At 41.1% G+C, this 15493-nt stretch overlaps 1 protein-coding gene across 1 annotated transcript in view; it reads right to left on the bottom strand.

Annotated features, from left to right (window-relative positions):
* Nucleotides 1-367: 367 nt before the first annotated feature.
* FHDC1 (FH2 domain containing 1) overlaps nucleotides 368-15493 on the bottom strand; it is a 37605-nt gene continuing 22479 nt past the window's right edge. The window contains exons 7-12 of the mRNA XM_054825576.1: nucleotides 13312-13382; nucleotides 13102-13209; nucleotides 12117-12187; nucleotides 9653-9770; nucleotides 7462-7626; nucleotides 368-4429 (exon numbers count right to left, since the gene is read on the bottom strand). Of these exons, the coding sequence (XP_054681551.1) occupies nucleotides 2384-4429; nucleotides 7462-7626; nucleotides 9653-9770; nucleotides 12117-12187; nucleotides 13102-13209; nucleotides 13312-13382 (2579 nt within the window). The 3' untranslated portion in view covers nucleotides 368-2383. The remainder of the gene's footprint in view (nucleotides 4430-7461; nucleotides 7627-9652; nucleotides 9771-12116; nucleotides 12188-13101; nucleotides 13210-13311; nucleotides 13383-15493) is intronic.

The following is a 15493-nucleotide window of genomic DNA, read 5'->3' on the forward strand; positions in this document are numbered from 1 at the left end:
CAATAAAGTGTGCTAAGCTAAAAGGCATGAAGATAGCGACAGATCCAGACTTGTCCGTGCCATGAGCATTTGTCTTGGCCACAACATACAATGTGTACACAAAGTGCTGCATCCACCACCTAATGTCTTCCACATTATACCCAAACCTGTGCAGAAAGTCCCACCTCAGAAATGCTCAGAAACTGAAGTTACATTGCCCATCTTAGCGTGAAAACAAGCCCTAGCATTTTAAAGGTCGGGATTTCTGCTGTAAAGTCCTTCCTTTTGGCACTTTCCCACGGTTACCTACACCCAGGCTCCAGTTGCTTGAGACCTCCAGGACAAACACCAAGAGTGGAACAGGAAGGAGAAAGTACAAACCTCATACCCAGTACATGGGAACTTTATTAAACTACCAAGTTACTCCGAAATGTATAAATGTTCCATTAAATACATTCAGTTTTCTTTTACACAGATTTATAGAAATTTATTTACATATTCCAAACACATTTAAATTATTTTTCAAGCTTACTGCCAATAAAATTTTTTGTTGTATTTTGTAAAAAAAAGGAAAGAGGTTGGTCATCTGCTCTTGCAGATGCACATACATACACACAGATACAAATAAGAAGGGAGATGCTTTTGTATCTAACCCGCAAGGGAGGCAGTATCCAAAAAGCTTATAGGGTTTCAAGGAAAAATTCGCCCTTGCCGAAAAGCGGGCTATATAAATCCTCCCTGTGGGACAGACTCAAACAAGAGGCCCTATGCAATACTTTATGGTGTTTGGGTATGATGTCTGCATCAAGATTTGCTGGTATGTGGGAAGAGCCAAAGGCCCCTTGCCAAATGCAAAACACAAAGCTAGCTGTACCTGGTACTAGCCCATGAGAAGCACGTGAGCAATTAAATGGCTCATTCTCATTGAATTACGCGCTCCCAGCAATGAGGGATAGAACAGACAAACAGATCTACCACTAGTGGAGTCAATGCTGCTTGTCTGAAGAGATTTTCCTTTTAATTTTTATTTTATTCTTAAATGAGGCTTCACTTATAAGTGAATAAAAAGGCAACTCTTTAAATAAGATGCTTAGGAGAACAACGATCAGTTTCCCCATCTACATACATTTCTGTTGGGAAGATGCACAGCATGCTGACCAAGTTTTCCCTCATTCTCTGTACCTTAGTCTGACAGGAGTTAAAATTTGTATCTGCAGGAAAAAAGAGGTGGTTTTATTTTGTAAAAAGCTTATCAAATACTAGTTTAATTCACCCTTTAGAGTCTTTAAACATTAAAAACCACATTTGAAGCAACCAAGGAAGTCTACAAAAACATTGTCATGCATAAGCTCTGTGTTTCATGCTAGATATTCATGTTGACAAGGAGAGGGAGAGGAGGAGGAGGAGACAGGGAAACTAATGGCTCAATCAGAGCCATTGCAACATTCAAGTAATTTGGTAGTAGATAAACCAGTGGAAACATGGAATGGTAAGAAAGTGCTCGGCACTACATCGCAGCCTTCAAGAGCTGAACTGCAAACATCCTTGATATGTATCATAAATATATGGCACTTCTGTATGACTGAAAGCAGGCAAGTTTGTGACCGAAACAAGTCAGGAGTAGTCATCATCCCAATGGTTACCCGATGGCCCTTCCAACAGGCGCGGCCTCCAGCCGTGCTGCTCGATCCGGCACCAGCCATATCTACTTGTGCATGCAATACAATGCTGCCACATTCTTGGAGAATAAGCCTCCTGCCCAGCAGAAAGCCTTCTCCAGACACACGTCCACATTCATAAAACATGCTATAAATTCTTCACTGAGGTTAAAGACAGCCACAAACAGCTAATGTCCTGTTTTACTATTTTTTGGCCAGCAGTTCCCAGTGTGTCCAATTGCCAGCAATGGACTTTGCAACAGGCAAAGGGAGTTCCTGAATCAGAGGAACTGAAAGCGATGGAAAGCACAATCACCAAAGTTCGTTTTCAGTACTGTTCCACAGGATTCACTTTGACATTGAATAACGAACCAACCAGCACAAAGGCTCGAGTCTTAGAAAGAATCTTATGTACACAAAAACTGGCCTTTATCCACGTTTTCTGTCACAAAGCATTTCATCTTGTTTAACTTCTTTAAAGCTTTCGGTGACCTTCTGTATCACAAATACGCAAAGATTTGCTGTTACGTTCGTATTCCATCACAGTAGCTTCAAATACATTCAAATTCATAAAAAAGGATTTAGACCAGAACACAACTACTTGCCCTTTTCCAACGGCGTGCCATGCTTTATCAAGCACGTGATGTTGCTTATCAGCAGTGTTACTGTTTTAAGGAATTTCATGACACAGACATCCAGTGCTTGAACAAGTGTTCACATTCCAAGATTCAAAACCCCCTCCTCCCTTATTTCAGTAACGGCTTCAGTATTTTGCCAATTGTGGTCCGGTTCGCATCTTTCAGTTTAAGAGAGGCTTTTTCCATCGTTCCCTGCTCCTTTGGTAGAGGCTCTACTCTAGTGCTGACAGCTTCTCCCTGCAGGATGCTTCTTCCAACCACTCTGGCACTATTTGCTCTCTTTAAGGTACTCACACTGTTCTCCTTTGGACTCGGATCATCAGAGGTCACTGCTGGCTTCGCTTTAGGCAGCCTCTGGGACACAGACCTCGTGATGGTTGGAGGTTTGGATGAGCTGGATAGATCCACTTTTGCACGCTTTGAAGAAGAAGCCACTGTATTCCTTGCAAAGTTTGGGACAGTGGATGGTGTTTTGGGAACAGTGACTGTGGCAACCTTGGTGTCATCTGTAGGGGTCTGGGGTTTTACACTGGAGCGACACATCTTCGTTTCATCGATCTTTGATTTGACATTACTCCTAACAGGTTTAGAGCTTGGCTTCTTGAGAGAGACTCTGTCCCTCTCAAAATGAGCGCTGCTTGAGGTGACAGTGCCCCTTTGTAACTTTGGCTCCTCTACCGACATGCTATGCCTGTAAGGACTTCTTGGCAGTGTGTCTGTTGTGCCTCGGACAGAGCTGCGACGAGACAGCCGACTTTCCACTGTACTAGTTTCACGAAGTGCTGGCTTGGCTTCCGGCTTTTTCACACTGCTCGGTGCTCTGTTTGACCGAGAAATAGGCACTACCTTCCTCATACTTTCATTCTCAGAGGCATTCAAAGTTCTTACAGGTCTGGAAGGAGCTGTGTGGCTAGGGCGAGTGCCACTAGATTTTGAGGAGCTTGGAGATCTATCTTTTAGAGAGTTTCTCTTTGGTCCTGCTGGGTCTTTATTTTTTGCAGGCTTTTCTTTAGGAAGGGCGTGCTTGCTATTGGCATCATCCTTATCATTTGTGGAAGCGTGAAGAGACAGATCCTTGGCAGAAGCAGAATTCAGGTTTGAGAAAAATGTTCTAGCCCTGTATTGAGCATCATTCCCAGAAGAGTGTGCTTTGCCAGCCTCACTTCTTATTTCATTGCCTGCTGATTTAAAATCATTTCCCTCTTCGGAGTCCAAAGTCAAAGAACAATCAGTTGTCGTATCTGACACGTAAAACATTGGCCCATCTTCCCTACTTCCCGAAACACTTGTATCCATAGACACGGGGCTGCTGCTGCTGGGCTCTGAAGCTTCGCTCTTGCAACCCACCACCTTGGCTTTATGGTCATGGGCCTCTCTGGAACTTCGGCAAGCTGGAGGCAGGTCGTCATCGGCTGTGCTAAGGGAATGAAAGCTGAGATCATCTAGAGTCTCCAAGTCTGCTCCACCAGCATCCTCTAAATATATTAAAGGTGTATCCTCTGCAGGCTTTGCTCCTTGAATATCAAACTTACGTAATCCTTTAACAAGTTCATGCTCCTCAATTGCGAGGGCCAGAGCATTTATATCTGCAGACTCCTCGCAGGACATGTTGGATGCATGCATGTTGTAGTCGGTGCTTCTCTGTGAGTAACGGGCACCAGGACCAGTTGAGCCACCGAAGTGACTGGACTGAGCTGGAGGCACCTGCAGCAGGCCACCGCTTTTCACTTTGGTTTCAGGTTGTTGGTGTAAGTGCAAGGTATTTAAGTTGAGATCTCTCGTTTCTTTGGATTCAGTCCAGGCTACGCTGGGTCTTGCTTGCCGGGTGTTTGCACGGGGAAGGCTGTTAAACTTGTTTGGATCCTCATCTTTTGAAATTTCCAGGAAACTCTGCAACTCCCTGTCTGCAGTAATCCCCAGGGAAAGTCGAGAGCGTCTGGAATTGGGGTTTCTGTACAAAGGGCTTTGAGGTCTCTGCTGCAGGAAGGGAAGAAATTCTTCAAGTCCTTTTTTGGCCAACATCTCCACATCATTTTCACTGCTGCTCCGCCCAAAGCTCCCAAGCTCTCCAGCTGCCCAGGATCGACGCTTCTCCTCCAGCTCCTTTCGCCTTTGCAGACTATGAAGTTCCTGGATCTCTCGTTCCCTGTTTTCCTGAGGAGGAAAAGCATAAATACACGTCTCAGAGGACAGTGTCCCATGCATGAGAACAAGTCACACTCCTTTATCTTTTCCTTTATTTCTTCCCATGGAAGTTAGCTCCTACTGCTACCACCCTCCGACAACCCACAGTACATACACACATGAAATCACCGTGGCAACCACAGCCTGCAACCATTAACCATATGGAGAGCAGGTTCCTGCATAGCTAATGCTGGCAACGCATCAGTCTGGTCAGCATAAGAAAAAAAAAAATGCAGAAGTCCTTACAGAGACCAAGAATGTCACCTATCAAAACCAGGCAGATGTCAAGTCCAGACAAAGAGTTCCTACTATAAGATGGAGAGCTTCAAGTCCCCACTAAATTTAAAGTTGGCAGTTTTATCAGGTGAGTAAACCTCTACCTGATCATTACATTCATATTTTAAGACAAGCTTGTCTGACGAGCACACAGCCAATGTGTTCCTTCCATCCTCCCTTACTACAACTGCAATTGTTCCTCAGCAGGTGCAGTTTCTATGGGGTGCTGCTTACCTCTGACTCAAACATTACCAATTGGCAATTTTGTGAAAAGACATTACTTAATTGCATATGAAAGAAAAATTTACACAATGCCTCATGATCATTACTTACACATCAACTGACACCGCTCAAGGACCATTGATCAATGCCTCATTCCAGTTCTGGATCTCGTATTCACTGTTGACTTCAAAAAACTGGCAACTATTGCACAGAAGTTGCCCAGGGCAGGCTGGAGATTTCAGCAGCTAGGCTGAGGGGGTTTGGTGCAGGAAGCCACAGAAAGAGGTAGTTTGTGTTCAAAAGACAACACAATAACACCTTTGTACTAAATCATTAGCAGTGGATTACTGCAAATATCAACATTTTAACTGTCACCTCTAGGCTTCAGATTTAATCTAGTTGAACCTTCGGTTAAATTTTCCAGGTTATTTTCTGAAATGGAGAACCTGGTTTTCTGGAACCAGTACAGCTGTAGCAAAACAAAGAAGGGGAAGGCTAGTCTTGACAGAGGATTCAAAAATTACATAATCTTCCAGTATGTTGTTACATCTGTTCTGAGCAATGACACACTGTTTAAAAAAAGCACACCTATATTTGTCACTGTTTAAAAAAAACACACCTATATTTTTCTGAAGCACTGTCTGGTTTGATCTTCCCATTGTTGTGACAACAGAAGAGCTGCACAACTAGAAAAAGTGCCCAAAAGCTTTCAGTAAACAAAAGCCTAATGCTGAAGCTCTTTTTGATGAACGGGTTAAGCTACACCTCTTAAAGCGGATTTGAGACTACAGTGAGCTCTGAAAGATAAGATGCATTAGAGACCCAAGAAACCTGAACAGCTAAGAAAGGAAAAAGAAAAAACACTTCCATTTCAGGAAGAAAGTCTGTGGCAGGGAGCTTTCTTTCACAGGTACGGAATTACAGAATGAATTCTTGACGAATACTAAAGCTCAACTTTAAATATCCCATTGTAAAGAGAAATGGTTAAAAACAGTTGTAGATATTATTATTCCGTATTAGACACACAACATTTTAACCTCCCCAAAACATGTTTCAGGAGATTTTATTCAAATGAAAAAATCTATTTTAAGCACACATAGGCATGTTAAAAAATTACAAAAAAATGTTTAAACATTTGAAAGATGTGCACATGCCCACTGTTGTATGAGCCATGTTTTTAGACTGCTGGCTGTGCTGTCCACACATCGCATTCATTTGTCAGAACTGCAATCTTTATTCTTAATTGTTCTGTTAATTTTGTAGGGATAGAGGTTAGTCCCCGCAAAATACCTACTAAGCAAATCCCCTCAATATTTGCAAATAAGAGACTAATTTGTCATTTTTAGAGCGTAACTACTTACTGCAGAGACAGGAAGACAGATCCCCACTGGACCTCGAAGTAATAGCTGTCCAACAATCACTTGCAATGTGTGACTATGAATTAAATCCCTAATCCCAAATAATTGAACATGTATGTATGAAGCCACCTCTCACTAAAATGTCTGCAATAGTTACCACCATTTGGGTTTATGTATTTGTATAATGTTCACATACATGCATAACTACATGCTATCTTGGTTGGTAAAGGGTAGGTAAACTAATGGTACAACAGGCGTGTTAGCTGAACATCCTGTCAGCTTGCTATAAATCATCAGGATTGTTCTCTCTTTTCTGAACTAAAGCTCTTATACAAAGTGCTGTCAAATGCAGGTTGCATAAGGCAGAAAAATGAAGAAATGTGTGGATCCATCTAATTCACGCTATTTTTAAAGGCCTAAAAAATATTTGTAAGAATAGGCAGACTTTGCTGAACCAAAAATGTAATCAATGCCAATACTGCTCCTTCATCTTAGTATACTTCCTGAATTATTTGGGACCAATTCAGGGTACTTAGCAAATGAACGGTCACACTGGGGATGAGGTTTCTTTGTACTGTAGGTCTGTTTAATTTCTTGAGTTTTCACCCACAAAAAGCATTTGAAAGAACAAAGTAGAAGACACAGTCCTTACTCTACTTGGCCAAGTGTGTCTAGTCATGTAAAGGAGGGCAATGGAGACCCTGTGCTAGTGCTGATTCAGGCTGGTACGTCCATGTAACATGGTGCCACATCTCAAGGCCTTTCCAGTGATCTAACATTACCAGTCCAGGGCCTGAACAGTGAGCACTAGTCAGAAAGTCCGCCCAATCTGTCTCACTGCTCAGCTTAGCAATCACCAACCTCCTCACCAAAAGAGGAGGAAGGAGCCCACTTACAAGCAGGCCGATAGGCTGCCCTGAGGTATCATCTCAATGATGCAGAGCAGCGGGACTGCACGTAGGACTGGGCAGAATGACCGTTTCCCACCTGGCTTCTGGCAAGGAATGCCCACAAGACAGCAGTTTGCTGTAGCCATTCGAGCAAATATATCAAATACCACAAGATACAAAATGTTCCTTAAGTAGAAAAAAAGCCTTAATTTAATATCTATTGCAAGTGCGTGAGAATCTCATTCAGTGCTCTTACCTTAACAGCCTTGTTGAATCTTATGCAGAAGTCCCTAAATATCTGGAAACATTCATCCAACTTCATAGTTTCCTTGTCTTCACAGAAAAAGTCAATGAGAGCGTTTCCCTCCTTTTGTAATTCTCGTTTCTGGTGTTCAAGCTCCTTTAGATGTCTTATAGCAAACTGTAGCAAAACACATGTATGGCGTGAACCAGACAGAAAAATTAAAGTCACAATAAGTCGTGTATGTATTAGGAACTTCCAGAATTCACGTTCCAGTCTAGGAGCTGTTACAGAGCCCAGGACAGTGACAGACCACTTCAGAGCCCCTTGAAAGCTCCACATGCCTTATTTTCCCATTTTCCCTGCCATTTTCAACTAAGCATAAAGGGATTAATTCCTCCTCCCTACTTTTCCCAAAAGCCCATGTGGATAAATTCATGGATATACATCACAGAATCAAGTCCTCCTTAAGTTGACCCTAGACCACAATAAAAAAAGTTTTCGTGCCAGAAAGGTAAGGAACTGCTGGAAATATGTATATTTTAAGACATCCAGAAAACATCCCCATAAAAGTAGCACTTTGAATCATAAGTGTTGAGCTATACAGACAGGGTTGGAGTAGATTAGTGGATTTCTCAGGAGGAAGAGAATAAGGCTGTAGTTAGACTTTGAGCACCAGAACTGCTTAAAACGCTTCCAGCAGTTGCCTCGCTGTCTCCTCTATCTGCATCACCAGCCATTCACTCCCATCCTTGCACAATCCCAGATCTGAGACCACATGTGGCTCAAAGTAACCTGGGAAGAAAAGTTAATTGTCAGAAAATTCAGTTCTCTGACATTAACTCATGATCACCTAAATACTTTTGATACTGCAGCACTGGGGTGGGAATAGGCAGCTGGAGGCAGTGGTGACCATTTAAGCCAGCCCTGCTGCCACAAAGTTACTTGGCAAATTATGCCAGTAGGGTAGAAACAAATCTTACTTGTTAGTCTTTAAAAAAAAAAAAAAAAAAGGTGCCAAATAAAAAGCTGGATTGAAGATAAACTGGAAAATTGATAAAAGCATACATAGAAAATTAGTTCCTCCCACATATTTCAGTAATTTATTCATGAGGATGAGATAATGAAAGCTGACTTTTAAATCAGCTTGGTTATCACCTGTAATTTAGAAACAAAAACCGGAAGTGTTTATGTAAGGTATGCATTTGTAAAATGATTTTTCCCCAACATTTCTTTTGGAATGTGGCCTAAACAAGGTTGTAGTGTTACATAAAACCACCTATTAAATTAAAAAAAATCCCAAACGTGTTAGAACATAACATTAAAGAGTCTGGGTGCAATGAATAAAAGCCAATAATTCAGAGTGAATGAGGACAGATATTTCAATCTTAACCCACCCTTGTCTTCATCAACTTCTCATCTCCTGAAAAACTGCAGGGACTATTAACTACATTTGCAAGTTGAAAATCAGGGCAGGTTAAGTTCCAGATCCACACCTGCTTTCTTGCTTTTAATAATTATCTATAGTGTGAAGCAGAAAAATCATTCAACTGAAGTATAATACATGTTTCTCTAGGCATCACCATGTACTCAGAAAATATCAAGAACTCTGCTTCAAAGTTAAGTGCTATGCACATTCATGTCTATAAAGTCACTGCAGTACTAAAAAAGAAAAGGAGAACCCACCCAGAAGTAATGGCATGGCTCAGAATAATACACACTGTGCTAAGGGTAAATTAGTAGAGAAAACAGTCCCTTAACCTTCCAGCTTCTAACAACATCTCTTCCATCACCCAACAGGATTCATATGCATAGCACAGCCTCAGCTAAAACTGACATGCTCCAGTATAACATAACATGCAGATACTATATGTTGGGCAGCTGTGAAGTACAAAACCAGAGACCAATCCAAATTGTCTTATATTTTAACTACTGATCTTCATCAGTCATTTCACAGGCATTAAACACGCTTGCCTAACAAGCCTCAGGCAATGTACACCCAATATCCCTCCCTGTAAAAACACAGTCCTTCCAACACTCTTACTTGACAAACATCATGTAGTTGGAACACCTTTGTACAACTGATACGGTAGATATATTAAAACAATGCTTCTGTTAATAAACATGTCCACACAAATTACATTGAGCTGAGGAATGCTCCTGTATTCAGGCGATAGTAACACATTAACATGGATATCCTACAAACCTGGAGAAAGCTTTCCATCTGGTGAAAGAGTTTTGGGTCTCGCCGAATGCTGTCTTTAACAGATCTTGCCTTGAAAGACAGCGAGTGGAGCTCCGCTTCTACATTATCAATGGATAACCTAAAAATAGTATATACAGAGAATGCTTATCGAGGAGGAAGGAGCTGCCCACAGGTTAGCCACAATGTGCTTCAAAAATAGATGTTTAACATGAGGTGCAACCTGGCTATCAAACAAGACCTGCTTGTTCAGGAAATCTTTCCAGAGTAGACACTGAAAGTTAGGAGAGAGATAAGCACATTTCTTCTGATGTGCAACCTGAAAAGATTCCCATGGGGTGTGGTTTCACAATTAACTTCAGCCACTCCTACCCAACCTTACCACGAGAAAGGGTAATGCTGCCCTGCCTCTGACCAGGTGTTCCTTTTCTCTCCCTGGTGCCTGTGCTAGCACTCATTTTCTAGATGGCCAGCCGTATCTGTGTACTGAAAAAGGAACTAGGAAAAGGAAAAAACCAATTTGCTTCCAGATGGATCATTTGATTGGTACAGCTGCTTACATGACTGTTAGAGTGCAGTAGCTGGCACAAAAAGGGGGTCACAAGGGATTGTCAGCCAGGGCTACCCATTTTGGCAGTAGCATTTGACATCATGAAATTGCACGTTACATTCTTCTAAGCAGTCATGGCAATGCAGCCTACAGTCTCAACCCTGTAACATTTCACCCTTCTACCACATACCAGCAGCGGAGCTGCTCCTGTGGAGAGGGAACTCAGAAATAGGAGATCACACGAAAGAGCTCTGATCTGACGTAATCTAAGCTTTATCCTGGGAGACCCACATTCCATACAATGGGAGCTCCCACCCAAATCTCTTTGAAGGTAAGTGCTTCTACATCTATGGCATTTCCTTCACAAGACAACTGAGCTCTGCCTAGGAATCGGAGCACTAGAGTTTCCAAAATGATAAAAATTAACAACTGTACACACGCTCCTAACTAAGGTGATTCCATCAGCAGCATGACTTTAAAAAAGTAAAGCTGAAGAATTTGTGGCAGAGTGACTGAAGCCATACATGGCAGCGGATGGTGACAGCGTGCATAAGTTTGTCAGCGCACACACAGATGAATATAACGTGTCCTTGTTTTTTCTCTGCTTACTTTATCTGCAAAGGTTAGTTCCCTGTTCCAGGCAGATCATGGGTGTTTTTGCAAATAAGAAAAACAGTAGAAGATACAGGCTGTATTTTTATGCCTGTGAAGGAGGAAGAGGATGGTCTACAAGTAAAGAAGGCAAGACAATAAAAAATAGAGAACATAATGGTAGTTGTTTTAACATGTTCTAATTGGGAGGATTTATGAGCAACTTGTACATGACAGTTGTCTCTAATAAAGATCTTCCTCATGCCCAGTGGTGAGACATGTATTTCATTTTGTTTCATTTTCCTGTACAGAGTGCATTCCGTGAATAGATTTCAGCATGAGTTACAACAGATGTTCAGCATTAACAAATGTGATCAAAGAACAACGTGGTTAGAAAAAATATCACCAGATTTGGGATTCTGCCTGTTCCCCTGCTGTTTGCCAGGGGGCTTGGATGCCGAGGGAAGCTACACTCATTCCCCAGCAGGCCACATGGCAGACGGCCAAAAAGGTGTGTGGGTTGGATGGCAGAGAGCCACACAGGTGGTCCCTCAAAAATTTTCTGATTAACTCCACGGCCACTCCTTTCCTCAGAAGATTTCAGAGTCCTTTGCAGACATTACTTAACCCTGCACCAGATCTAAGAGATTGGATCCATTTTACAGCTGGGAAAAGAATGTGAATAGATTGCCCAAAGCTCAAGAGTAAGGAAGTAGCAAAACTGGGAATAAAACTCCAGCATTGCTAGCTTCCAATTTTGGGTTTTAGATCGTACTGTCTCACAAAAGCAAGCACAGTTATCGAGGTACGAATCAGGTTCAGTTTAAAATTATGCAGCTAGAGACTTTAAGATGAAAACAATACAGAGGCCCAAACCCTTCAGATTTTCCGTCAAAGATAGAAATGAAGAAGCAAACGAAATATCAAAAAGCAGTTAACAGAAGCCAGGGACAGTACCTGTACCTGGTACCAGATTTGGAAAAGTATTATAGCCTGCACAGAGACAGATGAAAATTGGTTTAAGAAACAACAGTAACATGCTTTTAGTTCAATCCCTTAAAAGTAACATACATGCACATGTATTTGACAGAGACAAAACCACCAAAAACCCATGGAGATCATGTCATAAAAAACCTCATACCTGAAGGCACATTGCAGGCATACTTCTGCTAGCAAATGGAAATGAAGCCCTCAAAGCTATAGTAAACATTCGTAAAGATCTCGGGTTTTGTGCCAAGACTTCTCAGAATAAGCCTCATTGCTTCACAAATAAGAAAATTCCAAGTCACAGCCTAGCCATAAGTTCTCAGTTTTCTTTTGACTTACCTGGCGGCATCATGAACATCCCTAATTTTTTCTGAGAAGTTGAGAAGAGCAGCATCTTTCTTTTGGGCTTCCTGAAACAAACAGAACAAAACCAAAACACACAATCCATTAACATTCCACCACCATGCCAAAGTCCCGAAGTCCTGCAGTTCTAAAGCCTTTGGAAGGGGGGGGGGGGGGGAAGGTTTCTTTCCTGCACTGTTTTTCTTCCCATTCAATCCTAACACAATTGAGCAAAGGACATCCCTCAATGAAAGGCAGCGATCAGAACTGGAAACTTTAAACAACAGCTTCCCTTTTGCAGTGTACAATAATAGCTGCTTCTGCCAGTGAACACAAGCCACATGTATTAATAGGGAATGTCAGGGAAAGAACAATTTACTGATGCCCATTGTTCGAGCAGATATGATGTTTCCTGCACAAACATCAATTAATACCCTATTGTTAGCTGACTGGATATCTGTTAAGCCAGTTTGTACACAGATAACCAAAGTCACATATAGAAACATTTAAATTCTCTCCCTTCTAAAATCAGTAAGTTTGAAAGGAAAGAAAAATAACTTGGAAATAAGTCTGCAGCAGCTTTAAAAATACATATCAGTCACTGAGGGAGGAAAAAAAACCCCTCTACTAAAAACGCTGCTCAAAAGATTCAACAGGAAGACTGAAAGAATATTTATCAAAATAAGCCACTTCCGCAGTTAAAGAATTCAGGAGAATAAGAGAAAAGCTACAACAAGGAAGTCAGATGAAGGCAAGCTTTTATACGATATAAAAAAAGTTAAGTTTTCCATGGGTTTCTGGGTAAGATGACCAGACATAGGTAAAACTGGTGAATTTTGTGGCAGGAGAAGAAAGGTGAAGATTAGGATCAACGCTGTAAAAAAGTTGCTTTTTCTGAGGCACATGGCCCCTTCTATTGTCTATCATCTATGGCTCTACATCTGTAGCAGTTGCTTATACCAGCAAAATAGTTTTTCTATACCAGAGCAACAAAATGCAGCAGACTCATCCCAGGTTTGTTTGCTTTTGTGTCCGCCAGCTTCAGCAGTGACGACAGTTTAAATCCAACAGCATTGCCAGCATAACCTCCCTAAAAAGAAATGAGCAAACAGCTGAGGCATGACATCAATGGACTGCAATACTAACAAGGAAGTTTGGTCAATCAGCTGTCTCCATTTTACATGTCACTTACCGCATTCATAATATTCCCAGCCTGAAGGACCAAGTGCAATATAGAATGCAGCTCCTCACAAGTCATTAACTCTGTAAGGAACAAGAAAATTGCTGTCTAACAATTGTTTGTTTAGAAATATACACAGTCAGTTACCAACTCCTCTTCATCTCAAGCTTTTAAAGGTGAAAATTTTTATTTCAACAGGAAACTACAACAAACTGAAAAGGTTGTGGGGGGGAAAAAAAAGGTACTATATAATTCAAATTCACAAGCACAGTTGACAAACCTCAAGTACATGTTCAGACTTTAGCTTAGCAAGTGTGGTATTTCCAAGGCAACCCCCAGCAGCTAACAAAACATGTGGGGCCTAATCCTGCAAAGTGTCTAATGCAAGTGGTTAAGTATCCTCACCACCTACTAATTCCAGTGTGAGGCAAGTGTTCTGCACCCTGCAGGATCCATTTGCCATCTGCCAGGATTGAGCTTTTGAACAATTATTCTTTTTTTGGGGGAGACTTAGCCATAAGGCCTGAAAAGTTAAACAGGCAATGTTTAAAATTTCCTTGCTTATCCCACTCCGACTATGAGTCATCATTTTATTTCTGTATGATCACCAACTCAGAGCAGCATTTATTTTACTTCAGTCACATCAAAGATGATTTAGCACAAAGTTATATTCAGTGTGATGTAAAGACTCAAATGGAATAAAACTCCCTTTTAAAGCTTTTCCATCACAGAAGCCTGTTTTGTACATATTTCCATTTTTTGCAAAATGCAGAGTAGTGCTCTATCTGAATTTGTACACCTTTTCACTCAGCCACATATGAACACAAAACAATATATGTGCTTAAAAGTCACTGGAGGTGTTGCCTTAGAAATAAGATACAGACATTCAGAACTGTAAAGAGTTAATAAATCAGCATTACACAAGTGGCACAGCAAATCAAATAACTCCAAATTTGCAAGTGCCCATACAGCAAGAAAAATAACATGAGCTTCTTTTCAGTGTAAAATATAGTACTTTACATTATGAACATCATAAAAGATGGAATCCTTTTGATTGCAGCGTAAATACTTTCAAAAACTATTTTGCTTCAAAGTTCACATTCTACAATTTACCCTGCATTTAACTGCTCAACACAATACACTAATCTATCATTTGGAAGCAGACGGCTCTCGTATCTTCAGATTTCAGTATTAGCAGCCTAAAAACGTAGAACTAATTAAATAACCTTTGATCTAACAAGCTATAGGTGAGGAAGCAAGTAGGAAGAAAGAAAAGAGAATACAAAGGAGAATACCAAATTTCCTAAGGCCAAGAGGAGAAGGCAGCTTCTAAAGATTTTGCATAGTAAGAGCCTGCTCAGCGTCACTATGAGATACATCCATTTGCAGGCTAGATGAGAATCCATCAGGCTATTTAGACCATCCTAACCCTTAGTGATTATCAGCATTAGAATTTAAGTAAATATTCTCTCAGCTTAATTAAAAGGAAAGAAACATAGGAGATAGGAATAGAAAAGTAGACATAATTCCTAAACAACTTCGGGCTATCAACAAACCCTGAAGTGAAAAGACCAAATGGAGAAGAGCACATGACAGAAGTGGACTGAAAACAGAGAAGCTCAGTCAGTCTGATTTGCATGACTGGCCTGATGCAGGAGCTGGAGATCAAAGCGTCTCCTCTGGAGGGAATGAATTCATCAGTTCACAGATGTCCTGGGTGAAGGACATGAAGGACAATAGGGCGCGGCTGCTTTTATACATAACATATTCCCTCACATATGTCTTGCTCAAAACACAAAGAACAATGATTTGAAAGAGATCTCAATAAAAGGCCAAACTCAAACCTCAGCCTAAGCTAAAGCATGTTTTTCTGAGTCAAGAACAACTAGTTCAGTCCCCACTGGTGTAAAAAACACACCAGGATTCTCCCTTTCCTTTCACTAGAAATGACTATCCTAAGCACTAGTGCTCATAGTTGAATATTTTTACTACTGTGGCTTTTTATACCACTAGAAGCAGTCTAAACAGTGCTCTAGTAGCCTATCAAAAAATTGTCAGCATGAAATGGGAATTTCATATTGAGGAACAGGACAAATAGGCACTCAAGGCATTTGAAACGGTCAGTATTAACGTTTAACTGAAACTAGGAAACGAACTATTTTCCTGCAGAGTAGAAGACACCAGATTACCTTAT

This window comes from Grus americana, chromosome 4 (genome assembly GCF_028858705.1).
Source record: "Grus americana isolate bGruAme1 chromosome 4, bGruAme1.mat, whole genome shotgun sequence".
In the NCBI taxonomy this organism is placed as follows: Eukaryota; Metazoa; Chordata; class Aves; order Gruiformes; family Gruidae; genus Grus; species Grus americana.